This window comes from Chiloscyllium punctatum, chromosome 4, assembly GCF_047496795.1.
Source record: "Chiloscyllium punctatum isolate Juve2018m chromosome 4, sChiPun1.3, whole genome shotgun sequence".
In the NCBI taxonomy this organism is placed as follows: Eukaryota; Metazoa; Chordata; class Chondrichthyes; order Orectolobiformes; family Hemiscylliidae; genus Chiloscyllium; species Chiloscyllium punctatum.
This window is the reverse complement of record NC_092742.1, coordinates 50,764,495-50,789,860: the sequence shown is the minus strand read 5'-3', so window position 1 is coordinate 50,789,860 and position 25,366 is coordinate 50,764,495. Positions and strand designations below refer to the sequence as shown.

General features: G+C 39.5%; 1 protein-coding gene across 2 annotated transcripts in view; it reads left to right on the top strand.

The window, feature by feature from the left end:
* Positions 1–25,366, top strand: part of map4k5 (mitogen-activated protein kinase kinase kinase kinase 5) — a 190,308-nt gene that overhangs the window by 112,174 nt on the left and 52,768 nt on the right. For both annotated transcript variants that reach the window (XM_072568678.1, XM_072568679.1), the window contains exons 11-15: positions 680–761; positions 6,692–6,805; positions 9,976–10,054; positions 13,992–14,050; positions 19,643–19,704. In XM_072568678.1, the coding sequence (XP_072424779.1) occupies positions 680–761; positions 6,692–6,805; positions 9,976–10,054; positions 13,992–14,050; positions 19,643–19,704 (396 nt within the window). The remainder of the gene's footprint in view (positions 1–679; positions 762–6,691; positions 6,806–9,975; positions 10,055–13,991; positions 14,051–19,642; positions 19,705–25,366) is intronic.

Sequence of the window (25,366 nt, the reverse complement as noted above, 5' to 3'; positions counted from 1 at the left end):
AAGATAATAATAGGGTTACTAAATGGCTTCAACACCTTTTTTAGTGCTGAATTCATTTGAGCAAACCTGTCAAACTATTATCCGCAATGAACTTGAGTGAATAATGTGAAAATACATAAGGCCAAATCAATAAAAGGATAGCTGTTGGGGTCATTGACCACACAACAGGACTTGTCCATTTGCAAATTGCCTTTGTATCTCTGACAATTTCCACTTGTCTCAATGTGCAGTACCAGAAATGACTGGTAGAGCCCAAGTTGAGAATTATTGACCGCAAACATCAGTCCTAAGCTTTCTGTTTGTGACTTTAAAGTCCAAGTCTTTTCAGACTTTGGTCATAATTAGACCTTTTAAGACTGGGAATCAGACTAATGACTCTTTGTGAAATTATTTCCAATGGCTAATTAATTTGCTGCCCAAAACTCAACACAGTGCTTGTGGTGTGAATTGATTTGAGGAATTTTATTTTGATAACTTACCACATTATAAAGATGATAGAACTGCAAGTATGTATGTTAAGCATTTTAATCCTATTTAGCTGTGGAAGTAACAATTAAAACCCAGTTGCAATTGAAGAGTATCACAAGGCAACAATTGTCACTACTGTTGAAATTATTATTGAAAATGGTTGGATTTGTTTTTCGCAAACAGCTGTAATATCCAAGTTCACTCTTTTTAGGAGCACAACATTCCATAGTTTTCTCAAAGTAGCATTGACAAAAAATCCAAAGAAGAGACCAACAGCGGAAAAGCTGCTGACTGTAAGTAAATTTTAGCTTTAGGACGAGAGTTATCATTGATTGCAATAAGAATCTATATTTCCAGACCAATGGAAATACGCCTTTTTATATGGCTTAACTTCATATTTTAAACAATGCCATATTTATCCACCTACAATGAAATGACATCTATCAATTTCTCCTTCAGAGTTTGGATGACTGGTTGTCGGGGTAGAATGTTCTTCCAGATTATCAGTGGTGCTTTATTTTAGTAGGCTTGACTGAGCTGTTTATTCCTCTTTTTCTGATCTTATGGAATATGCCACTTTATTGATCTTAATACATTCACAGATAATCTATGTGAAGTACTTTAGTTAAGACTGAAATAAAGGCAAGAACTGCAGATGCTGGAAACCTGAAATAGAAACAAATTATTGGAAAATCTCAGCAGGTCTGGCAGCATTTGTGGAGAGAAAGCAAAATTAATGGTTCAGGTCTAGTGAGCCATCATTGGAATGTTGTTTGTTTTGTTTTTGCTTTAATTAAGGCTGTTTGTGATCAAGTGAGGTCATTGACAAATTGGGGAAAATAAGCAAATCTATGGACAGCATTTGGAGTGTGGGTTACAGCAAAACATGGCCTTCATAGCTGTATTCTCATCCTCTCTGCCAATTGACTAAGGATCCTCCTTTTCTCTTGCTTTGAGTATGAGGAGATGATGATTAGATGGATTAGGAAGTTAGGGTGTAAAGGGATTGAAATACTAGGCTTAGACTAGAGTGAAAGATTCAATCAGGGAAGTCTAAGATGAGGCAGTGTTCTCTTGATTTGATGTTAAATTGGTCAACATACTTCTAAATGTGAATATATAAGTCTGTGGATCACTGTTGTAGCAGTATTCAGTGTTCGTTTGTAGGAAAATGGGGCATCATGTGATCTTATCTGTTTACCAATGTTCACATTAACTGTCAATTGTGATCGTGAATGTGGTTATGATTTGTAATAATCGCAATCAAGCAGCAGATTCTTAACACAATTCTTAACATAAACAATCCATCCAAATAATTGAAAGTAGAACTCAAGCATTTCTGCTTTGAATCCTTCATCCACCAAAAACCCAATAAACATCACACAAAAATTAATTACAATGATTTATAGAAAAGTATAAAATGGCTTGCATTTCCTCTTGTGGCGATGACATTTGAACAATCTGCTCTTCTGTAGGAGTGACTTGGGACTTTTACTTCTACCTAATTAAACAGTTGTGATCTATTTAATGCCTCTTGCCAGCAACAGTTAATGCATGTGACATTGTTACCCTGGATTGTACACTTTAATTCCTGGAGGACTTAAAGTCAGAGCCTCTTCATTTCAATAACACTGCAACTTTAAAAAAAAGCCAAAACATTGGAGTTAGTGGAGAATTTTAAAAGGATTAAACAAGGTATGAAATCCTAAGGAGGATAAGATGCATGAGAGTAAAGGGTAGCATTCAGTAGTGAGAAACCTAGAGTTGAAAGTGGATGAGCAGCTGGAAATATAGCAGTGGTGACAGAAATGGAGAATTATAAATTTTACACTTTCCTTCCAAGAAGGGAGCAAGAATTAACTCCTTAACTATATGCCAGTCAGCTTAACCTTTTTGGTAGGAAAGATTTTAGGAATGATTATCTGGGCATACACACAACTGTTAGTTGTGTTCCACCTTAAATAGATATCCAAATCAAATCAACCTTCCAACCCTCGAAAACCCTCAGAAGCTATTTTGTGTTTTAAGCAAAAAACTTAACAATTTAGTAGCAACATGATAATATTAGCAGACAAAAAAAACCAAGTAATTTAACCCAAACCTTTGTTTTCAGCCTTATACACACAAAAGACCCAGACAAACAACGGGATAAATAGAAGAAAATAATTGGGTAGATTAGTTGTGATTTTTGCAGTGCATTAGTCCACAAGTGTAGATAATGATTTCTTAGTTGATTTTCTGAAGAAGTTAATCATGGTGACCTTTACAGATCATTCATAATTTAGTTTTCCGTTCATTGAACTTCCAAGATCTGCTTATTGGAAGTTAGACAGGAAGCTTTCAAATCTTCATGCTGTCATATCAACAGCTAGATACCTCCTTCAGAGAAAACACAGACTAAAGCCCAATCCAAACTCTAACCATTCCCTGACAGACTGACTGTCTTCCTCCACTAGGTTCGAGTTACCTTTCAATATCTGCCGTTTGCTTGAGCACAAGGTCTTTTCCAGACTTGTTCGAACCAATTTGTAGGTACTGACCTTATTAATGGCCAACATTTGCTATCTGTTCAAGCATAATGCTCTTCCCCAGTGAAACATCTACAGAACCTTTTGATCAGAAAGTAACCTACAATTGACTTCCAGGCTTGGCCTCCCAAATAAGCAAAGGTTATTTGGTTTCTTTTTTTAATGCAAGTTGTGACCCAGAATCCAAATGTCATCCTTGACTTCCAGTTCACAGCTCCAAACCAAAATTGATAAAAGATATAATAAAAATAATCAAAAATCAAGAGCTGTAACACATGCTCACTTTGAGCAGAATTTCAGCAAAGAGGTAGCGCCTATTATGGCAAGTCCTGACGAACCTATCCCAATAGTCACTGCATCAGAGGTCAGATCAATTTTCTTTCATGTGAATCCAAGGAAAGCGATGGGACCAGACTGAGTACCAAGCCATGCAGTCAGAGCATGAGCAGATCAACTGGCGGAGGTCTTCTCTGTCATCTTCAACCTCTCTCTGCAGCAGGCCATTGTTCCTGCCTGTTTCAAAAGAGCCAACATCATCCCTGTGCCTAAGAAGGCTCATGTAGTATGTCTTAATGATTACCACACAGTGGCCCTAACTTGGGTGGTCATGAAGTGCTTTGAAAGGCTGGTCATGGCATTCATCAACTCCAGCCTCCCCACTCCTCTTTACCCATTCCAATTTTCCTGTCTGATCAACAGATCCACGTCAGATACCATATCACTTGCCCTTCACTTCTCCCTAGAGCATCTTGACACCAAGAACAGCTGCATAAGAATCCTACTCATTGACTACAGTTCAGCCTTCAACACTATTACTCCCTCAAGACTGATTACTACACTTAGTGAACTTGAACTAAGCCCCACTCTCTAACTGGATCCTCAGTTTCCTAACCCACAGGCCGCAATCAGTGAAGATTGGGGACAATATTTCACCTTCACTAACACTCAACGTGGAGCCCCCTAGGGGTACATACTCAGCCCCTTTCTGTACTCATTGTATACCCATGACTGCGTTGCCAAATACCAGACTAATGCCATTTACAAGTTCACTGATGTCACCACCATAGTTGGTCAAATCTCAGTTGACAACAAACTAAATTACAGACAGGAGATGGAAGACCTGGAAAAATGTAGCACTGAAACCAACTATCTCTCAATGCAAAACCAAGGAACTCATTATTGACTTTGGCGGGATGTTAGTCCTGCCGCCCACACGTTAAACAGCACAGGTGGAGCGAGTCGAGAGTGTCCAGCTCCTGGGAGTGGTCATCCAAAACAAGCTTTCTTGGACCCTTCATGTGGGTGTACTGGTTACAAAGGCCCAGCAAGGTCTCTTCTTCCTCAGGCAGCTGAGGAAATTTGGCATGACGGCAAATACCCTTGCCAACCTTTATAGGTGTGCCATTGAGACCATTCTGTCTGGATGTATCACTACCTGGTATGGCAACTGTAACATTTAAGATTGGAGGCGGTTACAGAGAGTGGTGAACTGAGCCCGGACAATCACGAAGGCCAATCTCCCATCTATAAAATCCATGTACCAGGCCAGCTGTCAAGGAAGGGCCGCCAGCATTCTCAAAGATCCATCCCACCCTGGCAATGTTTTTCTACAACCTTTACCATCTGAGAGAAGGTACAGAAGCCTGAACATGTGCACCAGCCGGTTTTGTAACAGTTTGTTGTTCGAATACTGAATGGACTCCACAAACTCTGAACATTTGTCTATACCTGTGTTTTTGATTTTGCTGCTGTTTACCTATTATTTACTTATCCATGCTACTTAACTCTGTGATCTGCCTGTATTGCTTGCAAGACAAAGCTTTTCACTGTGCCTATGTACACGTGACATTCAATTTGTATAAATGTCTAAGCTATGGAAAACCAGTACGGACTTGTTGAGAACAATTTGTGTTTAACTATATTGAGTTTTTGTTGAACTAACAAGGTTGATTAACTGCCGAACAGCATTTGAACTGCCACATGACTGGCTTGTTAGCAAAGCTGAAGCCTATGGGATAAGAGAGACAGCAGCAAATTGGATGTGAATAGCAGTCGTGCATAATTGTCTATTGGATTGGAATAAAGTGTGTTTGAAGTTTCCTTGGTTCAGTACTCTAATCTGTGACGTTGTTCAGTGTCAAATATCTTGCACTTTCAGGGAATAATTTCAAAATTTGCCGATTACATCTAATTTGGGAATGTTGTGAACTGTGTGAGGAGAATAACGATACTTAAGGCATAGACAAGCTGTGTTTCTTTCTATTTAGCCCACTACACTCTACACTGTTACACATTCATACACATGGGCACATACACGCACTCTCACACAAAAACACTTTCACAGACTCGCTCATTCTCTCTCTCTCTCTCTCTCTCTCTCTCTCTCTCTCTCTCTCTCTCATGCAAACACATGCTCTTCCCTCTTCTCCCTCCCCCACCCCCCACTCCCCCCAAATGCATACATGTACACATATAAATTCTTGGGTGAAATTGCAGATTTGAGTTTGCAGGTACATTGCGCACTTTTTGAACAAAGTAGAATCTGTAAATAGTCAGTTGGTGTGGCATTTTATAAATTCCTATTTTTTTAAAGAAACTAATCTGCTTCCAGGATGAAATATAAACATATGGCCTCACACCTAAAATGCATTGTCTGACCTAAGATGTCACCTTTATTCTGATAAAACCTGATGTTATCATGGGGCAGTGATTTACATGTTGTTCAATTGAAACCTACATCTGAAGTCTCACTGATTCAAGACGTAACAGCCATCTTGTTTTGTTGAATACATTCACATAAGTTGTCTGACCCTTTTGATATTTTACTATAAATTCTGTGTCCGATGTATTCTCTCTCACTAGCTGCCGAAGGAAGGAGCACGTTTCTGAAAGCTAGCAGTTTCAAATAAACCTGTTGGATTATGACCCGGTGTTGTGTGATTTTTGACTTATATAGAAGTGAGAAGAGACAAAAAGAGTACAGTTTGAAAGTGGTGCATGAGTAGAAAGACTTGAGGCTATAAATTATTGAAAATGATGTGGCAAGTATTGAAAGTTGTTAAGAAGTCATAGGTTTCCCATGTTTATAAATAAAGTGAAGTATGGAAGCAGGTGCTTGTGGTGTAACTTTGTAAAATGCTGGCCAGGTCTGAACTATCAAAGTTTAGGTACCATACTTACTGGAAGGATATGAAAGTATTTGTAGACCGTATGGATCAGATATTTTGTGTGAATATTTCCAGAGGTGCAGAATGTCTGTTATATTTGTGATGTTGTGTGATTTTTAGCGTTAGTTGTATATGCACATTAAATGATTAGAATCTGGAATGCACTGCCTGAGTATGGCGGAAGCAGAGTTTTATATTTAATGTTTTATTATGTTAAAGTCAGTAAATGCAAGTTGTTTAGTTAAACTACTGTACAATTAAATATTGGATCATTCAAGCATGGTTCTGAACTGAAGGCATTCAAAATACTTGCAAGAATAACCAGCACTTTTGTAGTTAAGGTATTTAAGTCTGAAACTTGTAATGAGTATTTTTGTTTTTGTAGTAATTTAGCAGTGTTTCAGGAAGTGATTGTCTCCTGTAATTGATCCTAAGGTCCATGGCATTTGATTATAAAATGCATGAGCAGTAAACTTCACTCAGTACTTTCTTTTGAGAATTCATATTTGTTTATTTTTGCTTCTTTAGCATTCATTTCTAACACAACCAATCTTATCCAAATCGTTGGCATTAGAGTTGTTGGACAAAGTCAATAATCCCGACAATCACCATTTCAGCGAGGCAGATGATGATGACCTTGAGGTATGAAATAACATGAAGAGAACAATTTTGTTTACTTGTTTTCAAAGCTCCACTTGAATCATACTGCAAATTGAAGATCAATTAAATTAACTGAAAAAGGATGACCTTAAAAAATAAACGAAGGATACTGAACCCAAAGACAAATCCAAGGAATCTAACATTTTGTAATGTGTACACGACAGTATGGTAACAAACCAGATTCAAATAGCGCAGCTGGCTAAAGCTAAAATGAGATTGGCCTATGTTCTGCCCAAATCTGAAATGTCAGTTTCACTGATCATTCGCCAATTAATAGGTTAACAAGCTATGTATACTGTTGGTTAAATTAAGAATTCAAGACCTGTAATTACAAATCATTCAGTCTGTTTTCTGTGGTACCAAATGGGAAGGGTGTAGACCATAAGACCATAAGACATAGGAGTGGAAGTAAGGCCATTCGGCCCATCGAGTCCACTCCGCCATTCAATCATGGCTGATGCGCATTTCAGCTCCACTTGCCAGCGTTCTCCCCGTAGCCCTTAATTCCTCTAGACAACAAGAACCTATCAATCTCGGCCTTGAAGACATTTAGCGTCCCGGCTTCCACTGCACTCCGTGGCAATGAATTCCACAGGCCCACCACTCTCTGGCTGAAGAAATGTCTCCGCATTTCCGTTCTGAAATGACCCCCTCTAATTCTAAGGCTGTGTCCACGGGTCCTAGTCTCCTCGCCTAACAGAAACAATTTTCTAGCATCCACCTTTTCAAAGCCATGTATTATTTTGTACGTCTCTATTAGATCTCCCCTTAATCTTCTAAACTCCAACGAATACAATCCCAGTATCCTCAGCCGTTCCTCATATGCTAGACCTGTCATTCCAGGGATCATCCGTGTGAATCTCCGCTGGACACGTTCCAGTGCCAGTATGTCCTTCCTGAGGTGTGGGGACCAAAACTGGACACAGTACTCCAAATGGGGCCTAACCAGAGCTTTATAAAGTCTTAGTAGTACATCTCTGCTTTTATATTCCAACCCTCTTGAGATAAGAGACAACATTGCATTCGCTTTCTTAATCACAGACTCAACCTGCATGTTTACCTTTAGAGAATCCTCGACTAGCACTCCCAGATCCCTTTGTGCTTTGGCTTTATTAAGTTTCTCACCATTTAGAAAGTAGTCCATTCCTATATTCTTTTTGCCAAAGTGCAAGACCTCGCACTTGCTCACGTTAAATTCCATCAGCCATTTCCTGGACCACTCTCCCAACCTGTCTAGATCCTTCTGTAGCCTCCCCACTTCCTCAGTACTACCTGCCTGTCTACCCAACTTTGTATCATCGGCAAACTTCGCTAGAATGCCCCCGGTTCCCTCATCCAAATCATTAATATATAATGCGAACAGCTGTGGCCCCAGCACAGAACCCTGCGGGACACCGCTCGTCACCGGCTGCCATTCTGAAAAGGAACCTTTTATCCCAACTCTCTGCCTTCTGTTAGATAGCCAATCCTCAATCCATCCCAGCAGCTCACCTCGAACACCATGGGCCCTCACCTTGCTCAGCAATCTCCCGTGTGGCACCTTATCAAAGGCCTTTTGAAAGTCCAGATAGACCACATCCACTGGGTTCCCCTGGTCTAACCTACTTGTTACCTCTTCAAAAAATTCCAACAGGTTTGTCAGGCATGACCTCCCTTTACTAAATCCATGTTGACTTGTTCTAATCAGACTCTGCTCTTCCAAGAATTTAGAAACCTCATCCTTAATGATGGATTCTAGAATTTTACCAACAACCGAGGTTAAGCTGATTGGCCTATAATTTTCCATCTTTTGCCTTGATCCTTTCTTGAACAAGGGGGTTACTACAGCCATCTTCCAATCGTCCGGGACCTTTCCTGACTCCAGTGACTCTTGAAAGATCTCAACCAATGCCTCTGCTATTTCCTCAGCAACCTCTCTCAGACCTCTAGGGTGTATCCCATCGGGGCCAGGAGATTTATCAATTTTAAGACTTTTTAACTTTTCTAGCACTATCTCTTTCGTAATGGCAACCATACTCAACTCAGCCCCGTGACACCCTTTAATTTTTGGGATATTACTCCTGTCTTCCACTGTGAAAACTGACGCAAAGTACTTGTTAAGTTCTCCTGCTATTTCCTTATCTCCCATCACTAGGCTCCCTGCATCAGTTTGAAGTGGCCCAATGTCTACTTTTGCCTGTCGTTTGTTTCTTATGTACTGAAAGAAACTTTTACTATTATTTCTAATATTACTGGCTAGCCTACCTTCATATTGATCCTCTCATTTCTTATTACACTCTTTGTTATCCTCTGTTTGCTTTTGTATCCTTCCCAATCTTCTGATTTCCCACTGTTCTTAGCCACTTTATAGGATCTCTCTTTTTCTTTAATACATTTCCTGACTTCCTTTGTCAGCCAAGGTTGTCTAATCCCTCCCCGGTTAATCTTTCTTTTCTTGGGAATGAACCTCTGTACAGTGTCCTCAATTATACCTACAAACTCCTGCCATTTTTGCTCTAGTGTCTTCCCGGTTAGCCTCTGCTTCCAGTCTATTTTAGTCAGTTCCTCTCTCATGCCCTCATAATTACCTTTATTCAACTGTAACACCATTACATCAGATTTCGCCTTCTCCCTTTCAAACTCCAGACTGAACTCTACCATATTATGGTCGCTACTTCCTAAGGGTTCCCTTACTTTAAGATCTTTTATAGAGTCTGGTTCATTGCAAAGCACTAGGTCCAGAATAGCCTGCTCTCTTGTGGGCTCCATGACTAGCTGTTCCAAAAAGCCATCCTGTAAGCATTCCATGAATTCCCTTTCTTTAGATCCACTAGCAACATTATTTACCCAGTCCACCTGCATATTGAAGTCACCCATGATCAATGTAACCTTGCCTTTCTGACATGCCTTCTCTATTTCCCGGTACATGTTGCGTCCCTGGTCCTGACCACTGTTAGGAGGTCTGTACACAACTCCAATTATGGTTTTTTTGCCTTTGTGGTATTAATGATGTTGTATTAATGGATGTACTCATCATTAACCCCTGAAAGATGATTTTGCCTAACAAGTGTGGCAAGCTAAAGGCTCATTGTTTGCTTGAGTCTCCCAAGAAATTCCATGTACCGAAGAGCTAACATTTTTGTATTGTAATTCCCTCTTTCCTCCTTTTGCAGTCACTCTCCGCTGTTCCTCATACCATTCGCTCCAGTAGCAAGAACGCAAGAGCAGAAAAGACACAGTCTGAGCTTAACTGTGAGTGTTGATTTCATTTGCCAATTCCTTGCCTTATTATTGAGACAGTACATAACGTAAGAACTAGGAGCAGGAGTAGGCCATCTGGCCCTTTGATCCTGCTCCACCATTCAATAAGATCATGCTGATCTTTTTGTGGACTAAGCTCCACTTACCGACACATTCACTGTAAACCTTAATTCCTTTATTGTTCAAAAAAAATCTATCTTCGCTTTAAAAACATTTTACTGAAGTAGCGTCAACTACTTCACTGGGCAGGGCATTCATAGATATACAACCCTCTGGGTGAAGAAGTTCCTTCTCAATTCAGTCCTAAATCTGCTCCCCATAATTTTGAGGCTATGCCCTCTTGTCCTAGTTTCACTCATCAGTGGAACCATCTCTCTATTCATAATTTTATGTTTCTATAAGATGCTCCCTCATTCTTCTAAATTCCAATGAATGTAATCCCAATCTACTCAGTCAGTCCTTCTAAGCCAATCCCCTCAATCCTGGAATCAACCTAGTGAACCTCCTCTGCACCCCCTATAGGTCCAGTACATCCTTTCTCAAGTAAGGCAACCCAAACTACATACAATATTCCAGGTATGGCCTCACCAGGACCCTGTACAGCTGCACCATAACCTCCCTGCTTTTAAACTCAGTCCCTTTAGCAAGGAAGGACAAAGTTCCATTTGCTTTCCTAATTACTTGTAGTATCTGCAGACCAATCCTCTGTGATTCATGCGCAAGAACACCCTAGTCCCTCTGCATAGTAGCATGCTGCAGCTTATTACCATTCAAGCAATAATCCTTTTTACTGTTACTCCAACGAAAGTGGATGACTTCACATTCATCAACATGGTATTCCATCTGCCAGACTTTTGCCCACCCATTTAATGTATCTGTGTTCCTCTGCAAAGTGTCACAGTCCTCTGTATATTTTGCTCTGCAGCTCATCTGAGTGTCATCTGCAAACTTTAACACAATACGTGTGGTCCTCAACTCCAAGTCATCTATATAAATTGTGAATAATTGCGGTCCCAACACTGATCCCTGAGGCACACCGCTCGTTACTGATTGTCAACCAGAATAGCACTCTTTTATCCCCACTCTTTGCTTCTTTAGTCAACCAATCCTCTATCCATGCTAATACTTTACTTCTAGTGTCATGCATCTTTATCTTACGTAGCAGCTCCTTATGCAGCACTTTGTCGAAGGCCTTTTTGGAAACCTAGGCACACCACATCCACTGGGTGCCCATTACCCACCTTGCTCGTAATGTTTTCATAGTATTCCAAAATATTTGTTAAGAATGACCTGCCCTTCATATTTCAAGCTGCATCTGCCCAGTGGGACAACTTCTATCAAGATGCCTTGCTACTTCTTCCTTGGTAATAGACTCCAAGTATCTTCCCCCACTACAGAGGTTAAGGTAACTGGTCTATAATTCCCCATCTTTTGTCTACCTCCCTTTTTAAACAGTGGCATCACAAGTACATGCTGTATCTTTCAGTATCGATAGACAATCTTGATATAAGGTTTTTTTTTGTTGGAAACTTAACTGAATAATTAAAACCTCTTGACATTGTACATTTTGCAGTGGTTTCAGTTTTAAAGAATGATAACTCGATCTTGGGAAAATTGTTAATTTGACCACAGCTCAAATGTAAAAACCTGGGAATTGAATGGGAAGTTGTTAGATTGTAGCTAAAATTAGTTGCTGATTGGTATTGTTAGTAAGCTTTACTTATTTTGCTTTACTATCCTGTTCTTTCACACAAGGTTGTGGTAACTTGTTCATTTATTCTAGCTTTGAGGGAAAAACTACTTTAACTGGGCTCACAGCAGCATTTCTTTTCATGAAGTAACTTAAATGCTCGTGGGAAGGAGTGTTGTTCATTTTGTGCTGATGGCAATCTGAAATGTAATTCATAAATGCCTGAATCTACTTATTAGGCAATCTTAATGTCATACTAGATAACATCCTGGCTCAGTCTTAAATTTCTATTTTCTATTTTTGTTAACTTTTGAGAGGATCTATTCCAGGATACTGAGGGAGGCAAGGAAGGAGATTTCTGGAGCCTTGCCTGTGGCTATAAAGAATACAAAGATCTGTCAAGATTGAAGACTGGAGAATGGCCAGTGTTGTTCCTTTGTTTCAGAAGAGCAACAGGAATATTCTAAGGAAATTATAGGCTGGTGAGCCTTCGATCAGTATTATGGAAATTATTGGAGAAGATTCTTTAGGGACAGGATTCATTCACATTTGGAAAAGAATGGATTTATTAGGGATAGTCTGTGGCTTTGTGTGGGGGATGTTTTGTCTCAAATGTCATTGAGTTGTTTGAGGGTAGGTGAGCAGATGTTGCCTATATGGATAATGTTAATTATTGATGGAAGATTCTGCTACAAGTGTCGTCTGAAAGTTAAGTCAATGTGCATTTTTGTAGCTGTGCTTGAAGAGGCTTCTGATGTTTGGTACTGATGGATGTAGCAGAATCTAGCATATTTATGACTTTGTGATGTTTTGTGTTAGGAATTGTAATAGCTAATTGATGCTTAATGTAGATAAATACTACTTCAAACAGTTTAACTTATCCAGATTTATATAGTACATCAAATTAGAATATTAACCCTACTTTGTGAAAAGTTATTTGTTTTGATAATTGCAGTTCAAGCTTATTTTCTCCAGAATAAAACAGTGACAGCTCTGATTAACCTGTTAACCACAGGAACTTGGCTTTTTGGGGTGAAAAGTCTGCATTTGCCTGACACACTGGGAATCTAAATCTCAGAATTATACACTGAACCAGTGAAAATTAAAACCTATTTTCTAACAAGTGGTGATATCTGGTTTTTTTCCATTTAATCACACTGTACAATCTTAGATTTTGGTCTCTTGGGATCAGGCAGGGCACCAACATTGCAACTGGCCTCCTTTTAAACTCAGTTTCCTTGGAGAAGAGTGGGGTCATTGACTAAGAAATGGAGCTTATGTGAGGACTGAAGATTTTGTCTTAAGAAATTCTGAGTTACCCACTACCAGCTGTCAGACAAGCAGTGTATCAAATCAGACGTTGGAGAATTTGAAAGAGATGTGTTGCCACTAGGCTGGGTGTTACCACCCGACATATGAACTTGATATGTTTTTGGGTCATGTGACCAAGAGCATTACAATGAGAAATAAGGGCAGAAAAATAGCAAAATAATGTTTTGGGAGATGAAAGAGAATTTTTAGTCACTGAAAATCTGGTAATTGCAGAACAGGTGAGAATAGCAGGACAATGCAAGTGCAGTCTCTCTAGCTAGATGACAACAGAGAAGCCTGGAGGAAGGAGCTATTGTTAATCACATCAAAGCTTCTATGTGGATAATGAAGGATGCAGAAATATAGTTTGTCATGCTCATATTTGCATTAGATGTCATTGATGAATTTGATAAGTGCTTTTTGAGTTCTTTTGACAAAGCAGAAACCTGATTGAAATAACTAAGGGTGTAAGTTTGCTCGATGAGCTGGAAGGTTTGTTTTCAGATAATTGGTCACCATACTAGGTAACATCATCAATGAGCTTCTGGTGAAGTACTCGTGTTCATGACCCGTTTTGTATTAATGTGTTTAGGTTTCCTTGGGTTGGTGGCATCATTACCTGTTCTTTTTCTTAGACTTGGACCCTATTTACCATCCTCTATGTGTTTGTTGATAGAGTTCCAATTGGAATGTCATGCTTCTAGGACTTCTCATGCATGTTAGTTTGGCTTGTCCTAGGGTGGATGTGTTGTCTCAGTTGAAGTGGTGTTCTTCCTCATCTGTATGTAAGGATACCAGTGAGATTGGGTCATGTCTTTTTGTGGCTAGTTGGTGTACATTCTCACTCTCCCACGCATGTTGCAGCTTCTGACTTAAGTTGTCTTCATTGTTATTATCTTGGAGCTAATTTTAGTAATTATTTTGCAGTTGACAAAATTCAGTTTGAACCTCCATTAAGAAAAGAAACTGAGGCTCACTGTGAAATGGTAAGTGTGAACTTCATCCTTTAACTACTTAAAAAGACAATTAATTTAACCTCTTCAAAAATAATTGCTAAATTGGTGTAGGAACATTAAACATTGCTTGCCATTTTGCACAAGTTGTGGAAAGGAATCCTACATATAAAAAAAAGAAATCCCCAGCGTTGTGAAAAATTAAAAACATTGTTCTCTTTGGAAAATGTGAAGCTGTTCACTTTGGAATGGAGATCAAAGAACAGGATATTATTTAAATGGAGAGAAACTACAGAAAATTGCAACACAAAGGAACTTGGGAGTACTTATGCAAAAAACACAAAGCTAGCACACAGGTACAGCAGGTAATCAGGATGACCAATGAAATGTTGGCTCTTATTTCAAGAGGATTGGAGTTTACAGTAGGTAAGTCTTACTGCAACTATACAAAGTACTGGTGAGACCAATTCTGGAGAACTATGAACGTTTTGGTCCCTTATTTAGGGAACATATCGATTTACTGGAGATAGTTCTGTGAAGGTCTGTGGTCTTGTGCATAACACATCTTTACCTTTTATAAGCCATTCATCTATCCAATCTAAAATTTTGATAGTTGACCCATGGGCATGCATCCATTGAATCAAGATCTTACATAAGAATCAGGTTCTCTGAATTTCAGATGGGAAACTTTTACTGCTTTACCCTCATCCATAAAATCTGCAGTGCCAGGACTTCCACTATGTTGTGGCAAATTCAGTTTGATTCTTGTCTAAATGTAAGCTTGTGTTATGCAATCAGAATATGCCTTTACAGATGATCCAAAAAGATTACACTGTTTCTCTGGGACCTCATTCCTAACCTTTAAAATCTAAGCCTTTATAGCCCTTTGGCCACGAGGTTTAGTTCATTGGTTGAACCTGCTATTTTTGCAAAAGTATCAATTTAGTCAAAATAAATAAAGTTACAACTTTTTTTTAATTTTGAACATGGGAAGCTGATTCAAAAGCATTAATCAGTCCATTAAAATCATAAACCTTTCATAAAATTCTTGTAGATTTCTGACTGGCCATGGTAGTACTAGCCAAATGCTTCTCTCTCATTTTGCCATAATTGTAGAAACATTAACTTGTAAATTATCATGCAGAAGTTGCCATGCTTTTTTTAATGGGTAAAGTTTCCATTCTGCAATATGCCATAAGTTGAAATCTGATGCACATTGCACACATCAGCCAAGGCTAGCTTTCCCACTGAATTTAGATGTGATAGAGGTACGAAACATACTACAAACTTGTGAACTGCCCATTAATTTGTAATAATATATGTGATGTCTTGAAGCACATTCCATTCAACAGGTTATTAATTATTTTAGCAAACTATATGTAGGGAATTCCCTTTTATTGCACAAAGATGTTCAAACTGCTAAGTTATGAAGCTCCTGGAAAAACAGTGGACAAGATGTGGAGGTTGTCCAGTGTTGGGTCATGATTCTTTGAACCGGGGCTAAATCTCAAATGCTTGTTTTGTAGACAGTTGCACTCAAATCTTCTCCTTTAACAGCAGAGAACCTCATTATGTAACACACAGATTATCTGTAGATCATGCAATTTTTTTTCCCCCAATCTTTGTTCTAGAAACAGTTATTTTGAGTTTGGTAAGTGCATGTGTGCAGGATTTCTTTCTATCCCCCTCCCCTGCCTTATTTTTTTTTAGATTAGATTACTTAGTGTGGAAACAGGCCCTTCGGCCCAACAAGTCCACACCGCCCCGCCGAAGCGTAACCCACCCATACATCTACATCTACCCCTTACCTAACACTACAGGCAATTTAGCATGGCCAATTCACCTGACCTGCACATCTTTGGACTGTGGGAGGAAACCGGAGCACCCGGAGGAAACCCACGCAGACACGGGGAGAACGTGCAAACTCCACACAGTCAGTCGCCTGAGGCGGGAATTGAACCCGGGTCTCTGGCGCTGTGAGGCAGCAGTGCTAACCACTGTGCCACCGTGCCGCCCATTTACTTATGCTTAGTAAATCACAGCTTCACCATTGCATTATAAATTCTGCAGTTGGAAAATATTATGGTAGCACAACTCCAAGCAGTGGCAAGAATGTCCGATTGCAGTTTAAAGCCCAAGTTAAAGCACTCAAGGAAAGTAAAAGTCAATGGATGGAGGAGTATAGATTCTTGTTCACTCACTAACATTTCTCAACAAGTGTCGAGTGACTCCATCTTACTGTGTGGATCACCTTGAACGTATTAGTGGTATTGAACTAAAGCTGTAATCCCCAGGTCCTGATTGACTTCATCCTAAGGTCTTGAAAAAATGGGTGCTGAAACAGTTGATGAAACGGTTTTAGATTTCCCAAATTTCCTAGATTATGGAAAGACTTCATCAGACTACAAAGTAACAAAGGTGACTGCTCTATTCAAAAAAAGTGGTAGGGGATCCTAACAAAGGAAAACTACAGGTCAGTTAATTTGACATGTATTTTATGACAGTACTGGAATCTCTTAGAGGATATAACAAATGCCGTTGTACAGAGCCAGCATGACTTTGTGAAAGGAAAATCAGTGGAGATTTTTTGAGGAAATAACCAGCAATGTGGGTAAAGGAGAATCTGTGGATATGCTGTAGTTGGACTTCCAGACAAGGTGCCACTCCAAAGATTACTTTGCAAAAGAAAAGCATGGTGTAGCAGCTAATACAACAGGCTGGATGGAGAATTAGATAGCTAACATGAAATGATATTCAGAAATGAGTCAATTTTCGGGTTGTCAAGCTGTACCAAGTCAGGCACTACCAGGGTCAGTGTGAGATGGTCAACTATTAACTAATTTAAGTTAATGACTTGGATGAAGAAATCAAATGTATGATTACTAAATTTACTGATGACACAAAATGGGAAGGGAACACAAGGGATTTGCAATGAATGTCAGTGGATTGTGAAAGTGAGCAGAAATTTGAAAAATGACAGATGAAGGAAGGAGGAAAAAGTAAACAAACCAGCTTTGGCAAGGACAATGTAAAAGCAGCATTTTATTTAAATAGAAAAAAATTAAAACTCCCAAGTACATGAATCACAAAAAGTTAATATGCTGATTCAACAATGATCAAGAAAATAATTGGAATGTTGTCATTTATTGCAAGGAGGAAATAATGTATAATTAAGGATGTTTTGGTAGTTGTAGAGGCATTGATAAGGCCACATTGGAGTGCTGTACAGTTTTGGTCTCCTTATTTTAAAATTCAAATGCATAAGAAGCAGTTCAGGAAGGTTTCACGTGACTGACATAACTGCCATGAGTGTGAGGTTGGGTCTGTATCAATTGGTATTTAAACATAAAAGGTGATCTCATTGAGTCATACAACAGCCTGAGAGAACTTTACAGGGTGTGTACTGAAAGGCTATTTCCTGTTACGGGAGAGACTCTAACTTGGGGACACAGTTGTAAAATAAGGGGCCTTTCACAGATACAGATGAAACCTACAAAATAGGAGCATGTTTTGGCCATTCTGCCCTTTGAGTCCACTTTATTCATTATGATCATGGCTTATCATCCAACTCTATAGTCTGTGTTATGAAGTTGAAGTTGTGTACTGTACCTTTGAGAGAGTGAATGGTGTTCTGAACTGAGAGATTGCAAGCACCTGTGTGATGACTAGATGGCTATCTGAGTGTACTGGAAAATTGAAAATATATAGCATTTGGCTGTGAAATGGATACCCTGAGGTTGGCTGCTGTTTGGTTAAATTCGAATTGTTATCAAATCAGTTTAAATTTTGCCCCAAGATACTAAACCCAAATTGAGTTTGAATTTATTATTTTGCCAACATCAAACCAATGAGATGCTCTGATGTTGCGGATGTAAATATGCAGGCATTTTGAAAATTGGAGGCAGGGCAATTGCCATTGAGAGAGACCCAAGAAATTAGGAAACACTCTCTATCAAAGATACCTTTTCATGTTAAACATTTTTTGCAGTAAAAAAGAAAGACGATCACCCAGGGAGATCTTCAGCTGTAAGAAGAAAGACAGACACCGAAGACAACAGTCACTATGTGGTTTTGAAATTAAGTTAGAAACTTAGAATCCCTGCAGTGTGGAAACGGGCCCTTTGGTCCAACAAGTCCACACCAACCCTCTGAAGAGTAACTCACCCAGACTCATTTCCTTACCTTTTATTATCCTATATTTACCCCTGACTAATGCAACTTACCTACACATCCCTGGACGCTATGGGCAATTTAACATGGCCAATTCACCTAACCTGCACATCTTTAGACTGGGAGGAAACCGGAACACCCGGAGGAAACCCATGCAGACACGGGGAGAATGTGCACACTCCACACAAACATCTGCTTAAGGCTGGAATCGAACCTGGGTCCCAGGCGCTGTGAGGCAGCAGTGCTAACCACCGAGCCACTGTACTGCCTTGATGTAATTTTAGTAAGTGTCTTATTGGAACAGCATGTTGTTCTAAAGTTGGAGGCAGGTAATAAGCAGTTAAGAGAAAGGTGGGCTTAACACCTGTCCCTACCTTTTCCCTATAATCTTTGATCCATTTTGCGCCAAGTGCCATATCCAACTCCTTGAAATCATACAATGTTTTGGCTTCAGCTGCTTTTTGTGATAGCAAATTCCACAGGTTGTTCACTCTCTGGGTGAAGAATTTTTTCCTCCTCTCTATTCTAAGTGGTCTACCACATATCTTCTAGTCTTGGACCCCTGGCTCTTATGAGGAATTCCATTCCCCACAGGATCATGAGTCCTTCCAACTTTCTTTGGGAGGAGTCATTGAAGGCAGAGTCATTGAATATTTTTCAGGTCAAGGTAGATTGAATCTCTTAGTCAAGATTCTAATGTTACTGTGGGTGGAAAGAATTGCATTTGAGGCCAAATCGGATCTGCTAGGCTCTTATTGTGTGGTAGAGCAGCTCGTGTGACTGGTCTAATCTTGCTCCTAGTTTACAGGTATTTTCTAATCCACCTGTTCAGAGATGTTTTTATAGAAGACCATAAAAATTTTTAATGATCATTGAGGCCATATGTGGTGCTTCCTTGAAAAGAAAACCTTCAGCATGAATAGTTGTCAACTATTGAATGGTTTTATTTACTTTCCTTCAGAGTTTGGTCATTTGGGATTTTTAACATGAGCATATTAAACTATAGATGTGATCTTTTTTAGGAATACCCAAATTGAAATTTATTGTAGTTTGTTTAGATAAAAAGATAACAATTCAGCCATAGCGAGTAGTGAATTTATTACTCAAGTTTCCATAGAACAGTTGATGAATAACATGAAAAGCAGCTTGATAAAATTGCTTAAGTTGTTTGTTTAATTTAATGTTTAGGCTTGGAAAACTAAATATCGAGTACTTTATTGTTTAAGAAGGTCCTATTGAACTTCAGTCTTAATCCTTAGATTATCATGGTTATCCTCTGTCCCTATATATCAGATAAATCGTTTATTTTCAACTGTAATTTTGATTATCTAATGTTGATAACAGGAATGTGCAAGACTTGATCAATCCCTGTCAACATTTATTTTACAAGTGCGTTTTTCAGATTGCAATGCTGTACAAACCTGTTAAGAAATTTCTGTTAAATGTGTTGCACAGGAGGTAACCAAAGAAACAGTATTTGGCTCATCCTGGACCTCATTTGCAGATGGAGGAAACAAGTAAGTAAATGACACTTCAAATATCCTTATTCTGGGAGGATGAATAATATTCCTTGAGAGAGCTGTGGCTCATTAGTTGATCGCTGTGTACAAATGTTTAGTGTGGCGAAGTCTAAAAATGCATATTGAAACAAGAAAATGTTAATTTTTATGATAAAATTCATGAGAAAAGCTAGAAAATAATTTGCATACTATTATTGGCTTTTTACTGTCAGCGTGAAGCTGTTATCAGCTAGGCCAACCATGTAAGAGGATGCCATTCAGCAGTGTTAATGAAAGGTTACAGTTAATGTTGTGTTGATTTATTACACAATCGTTTTAAAAGTTGTCTTCACAGAGGAGCATTTTTTTTTCTCTGTAATCAGACCTCATTTTTGACAAATCAAGACTTCCAACTTCACTGTTCCATGACTGGGATAGCATGCCATAGGACTAACGATTATTCCTTACGTACTATGTAAGACACCTGACATGTTCAATGCTCAAGTGCTTTCATATTCATTTTGTCAGACAATACTAACTAAATAGTCATTATATTGAAGTTAAAATTGATAAGGCTTATTTACAATACAATTATCTAGAAGAGAAGGATAGCATGAGAGTTGATGCACCTACTTAAGATTAAAAGGTGAATCAGTTCACAAAAGATTTGAATGTCATCTTGAAGTTATATTTTACACTGTTGAACAATTTGTGGCAACTTTCATAATGCCACTCAGCTCATTGAGTCTGTTCTGTCAATTGATCATGGCTGATATGTTTCTCAACCCCATTCTATTGCGTACCAGCGGTAAACCTTCTTCCCCTTACTAATCAAGAAGCTATCTATCTCTCTTAAGTACACTCAATTACTTGGCCTCCACAGCCCACGTGATAATGAATTCCACAGATTAACCACCCTATGGCTGAAGAAATTCCTTATCTCCATTCTGAATGGTTGTCCCTTCACTCCGAGGCTGTGTCCTCAAGTCCTAGTCTCTCCTTCTTGTGGTAACATCTTCACGTCCACTCTATTCAGGCCTCTCAGTATTCTGTAAGTCCTGAACTGCACCTTATGTCAAGCTCTTCATCCTAAGATGATTCTTGTAAATCTCCTCTTGACCTGTTCAACACCAGCACTACCTTCCTTCGATACAGATCCCAAAACTGCTCACAATATTCCAAACGCAGCCTGAGCAGAGCCTCATACAGTGTCAGCAGTGCATTTCTGCTGTTGTATTCTAGCTGTCTTGAAATAATGTTAACATTGCATTTGCCTTCCTAACCGCCAACTAAACCTACATGTTAATCCTAAGAGAATCCTGAAATAGAACTCCAGTTTCTTTTGTGCTTCAGGTTTCTCCACTTAGAAAATAGTCTGTGCCACTATTCTTCCAACCAAAGTGCATAATCTCACACTTTCCCATGTTGTATTTCATCTGCAATTTCTTTGCCCACTTGCCTAGCATGTCCAAGTCTTTGTGCAGCCTCCCTGTATTCTCAACATTACCTGTCCCTTCAGTTATCTTTGTGTCATCAGCAAACTTAGCAACAATGCCCTCAGTTCCTTTGTCCAGATAGTTAACTGTGTAACATGAATAATTGTGGTCCCAACGCTGACCCCAGTGGAACTCAACTGGTCACGAACTGCCATCTTGAAAAAGTCCTCTTTTATCCTTGCTCTCTACCTTTTTGCCAATCAACTAAATCACTACCCATGCCAATATCTTGCCTCTAATACCATGAGCTCATCTTATTTTGCTGCATGCAGCTTCCTGTGCAGCACTTTGTCAAAATTCTAATTGATTTTGTTAAAGTATCTATTCAAGACAATTCAGGAAATCCCTGATAGACTTGACCTGTAAACCTGTCTTGGTTTGTCCCGAAGATTGTAATCTGTGGTAGTCTGGAATATAAAGCTCTTACAGTTTAGTTTAAATTATTACCTTTTATTTACCAATAGCATCAACGTTACACTATAACGTAGATACCTACAAGCCAGGCATGAGCTAAGGTTCTAAAACCATTAGTTGGGAAGCAGCGCCAACTCTTACCCTAAAAGCTCTCTCAGGCTACTCCCCTTATTGCAGCAAACAAGCTGTCTTTATACAGAAATTGGTATTAAAATTACAAAAATGCCACATGTCCTTAATCAGATAAGCAGCAATAAAATGGCAAATGTTTGCAGAGGAAGAGAAACTCATTGACCGGTCTGAGTACGCTTGACTAATTAAGCTACGTGCAAACCTTGATCAAGCTCGGCCCAAATGGCCAATTGCTTTGGCTAGATAACCTTCCCTTTTCACAGTACGTCATAATGAGGGACTAGTCTAAGCTATGTGGGAAAGGTCATGGGGTAACCCTGCTCAACTAATATGTCCAGGATCATTGTCCTACAAAATAGCTTTTTCTTTTAAAATCATCTTAGATTCCCAGAATTCAAATTAAATTCATAACATTCATAGATCTCGAGCTCCAGGGAACAACACGCAAACATTCAATCCATGTCAAGCCAATGTTCACTCAAATGAGGCCACAAAGAGTTAATCTTTCCACCAGCATCTGCCCGCTCGCTCTCACGCTCTCTCGCTCTCCCGTTTTCCTAACTTGTAAGGGTAATGAAGCATTCACATTCCAGAGCAGTCAAGATCAGGGAACTGAACTTCGTAAATTCAAATCTGCTCAGTGTGGTATACATAAAAATGTATCCGGATTGTTCTATTATGTATGAATTTCTGTTGTGTCCCAAATTACCCTGGAAACTCCTTCCATTGCTGCTCCACTGTCTTCTCTGCTAGGTGCCCCTTCCAATCAACTCTGCCCGGTTTCTGCTGGAGAATGCACAGCCTTGGCAGGGGCTGGGGATTGAGTTAGTGCCCGATCTCTGTAAAGACTTCACCTCTGAGTATAAAGTTTACTCAAGAAGAACAAGAAGAGAAGGGAAAGAAGTTATAATTTTAAGAGATATGGGATCTGGTCAGTCTAAATAGTAAGAAATGAAAGTATTTGCACTCTGTTAGATGAGATGATGATAATTTGTTGAATAAATGGACACAGATTTAGCATTCCCCTGTGTAAAATCAGGTTGGAGAGCCAAATCAAGACTGGGGAAGTTACAGTGGAAGTGATTGACAGCGTGTCAGTTCCAGGAATACAGTTTGTTCTTGGCAGTGACCTAACAGGATCTGAGGTGGGAGTGACGCCCCTTGTGGTGGAAAAGCCAAAGGAAAACAAAAGGAACTGAGAAGCTAAAAGAAAAATACCCTGGAATTTTTCCAGACTATGTGGTAACAAGATCGTACTGCCATAAGTTACAGCAAGAAAGTGAAAGATGAAGGAGCTGAGGTTCAGTTAGCTGACCCCCTGTTTGATGTAATGGTGCAGGAAAAACCTGTACAGATAGGGATGTATACAAATATGTAAAAGTATTACCACATGAGAAAGACGTCAAAGCTTTTTTTATTCCATTTGGAAAAATCCCTTGCACACTGCAGGGTGAATTCTATCACGCTATGGTCACTGCCTCCTAGGGTTCCTTTACCTTCAGCTCCCTAATTAAATCTGCCACATTACATGTCACTGAATCCAGAATAGGCTGTACCACAAACTACTTCAAAAAGACTGTAATTTTCCACAAATTTCTTGTCTTGGGATCTGCTACCAACCTGATTTTCTATGTCCACCTGCATATTGACGTCCTCCCATGATTATTGTAATAGTGCCTTTCTTGCATGGATTTTCTTTATACGGATTTGTTTTCTTACTCCCATCCTGACTACTGCTAGGAGACCTGTACACAATTCCCATCAGGGTCTTTTTTTCCTTTGTTTTTTTTAGCTCTACTCTCACAGATTCTGAACCTTGTGACTTTATATCACTTATTGCTATTAATTTCATTTCATTTCTTACTAACAAAGCAATCCTGCTCTCTCTTCCCATCTGCCTGTCCTTGTGATAGGATGTGTATGCTTGGATATTTAGTTCCAAGTCCTGATCTCCTTGCATCCAGATGTCTGCAAAACCCATAACATCGTACCTTCAAATTTCAATCGGCTCATTTGCCTTGTGTCATAAATTGCATGCACTTAAGTGCTACATCTTCAGTGCTGCATTGACCATCCCCATATGTGCTGTGCCTGAAGTTAGATTCATGATCCTTTCTGTCGTATTACTTGTTTTGGCTGCTGATCTTCTCCCCTTCCTGGCTGGACACACACAGAAACACACACAACACACCCACCCACCTTATCTCCATTATTTTCATGCGTCTATCCCACCCCCCAACTATTTACTTCAAAGCCCTTTCTGCAGCTCTAGTTATGCAATGCGCAAAGACTCTGGTCCGAGCATGATTCACGTGAAGCCCAATCCATAAGAATACCACCCTCCCCCAGTACTGATGCCAATATCCCTTGAGTTTGAACCAGTTGGGCCATGTTTTTACCTCTTTAACCTTGTGCCAATTTGTTCATGGCACATGTAGTAATCCAGGGCTTATTACCTTTCGGTTACTGTTTCTTAATTTAATTCCGAGCTACTCATATTTCCTCAATAGAACCTCTTTTTCTTTGTACGTTTATCTATGTGGACCATGGCAATTGGATCTTCCCTCCCACTCAAAGTTCCACTTCACCCCAGATGAGATATCCTGATCCTGGGCACCAGTCAGGCAACACAGCCTTTGGAACTGTCAATCCTGGCAACAGAACAGTGTCTGTTCGCTGACTGTGCTGTCCCTGATTACAACTGCATTTCTCTTTGCCATCTCCTGAATGGCTTTATGTACCTCAGTGCTATGATTAGTTTGTGCATCCTCCTCCCTGTAGTCCGCACACATCCACACAGGGAGCAAGAATCTCAATTCTGTTAGACAAACTCAAGAACTGAAGCTTTTTCAGCATTACCTCCTGGATCCTCCTTGTCACATCATCCTGTCCCTGATCACTGACCTAATTTTAAGGTAGTTGATCTTAGGGGCGTGACTACCTCCTGAAATGCAGCATTCAGGTAACTCTCCCCATCCCTGATGTGTCGCAGTGTTCGAAGCTCAGACTCCAGCTCAGCTCACCGGCTTTGAGCCAGAGTTCCTCAAGCAGCCAATACTTGTTCCAGATGTGGTCACCATAAAGTACAATGGGGTCCAACAGCTCCCATGTCTTGCTTTTAGAACACAATCACCTGGCCTGGCATGTCTATTTTAATTACTTATTTTCAAAAAATTAAATGAGGAACTATCATACCAGTCTCTTAGCTTGTAGCCTGTAAATATTTCCCTCATTTACCTTTGGTCCGAAAATAACTTCAAATGGTCAAATTAGTAGCCATCTCCAACCAGTGAATTTGCACTTTGCCTGTGATGTTACTGTTTTGTGCTGGGCTATTAGCCTATTTTGTTTAAAAAAAACCTTACAAGCTATTAGCCAAAAGAAAGCAAGCAAAAAAAAAACCTTTTCCTTTTCTACATCAATTTCCCAATTTGCCTTCATATTCCCAAAGGATATACTCATCCGGATGAGAGATTTCCTTTCTGTCTTTGCAGAGCTTAATATAGTTTTCCTTTACATGAGCTAAATATCAATTCCAGAAAATTGTGAATTCATAATTTACACAAGCTACGTTCTATAGCAAAGTTTTCTGCCAAAATAAGCCTTGCAGATGTGCTAATTTTGAGGTATTGACTGCT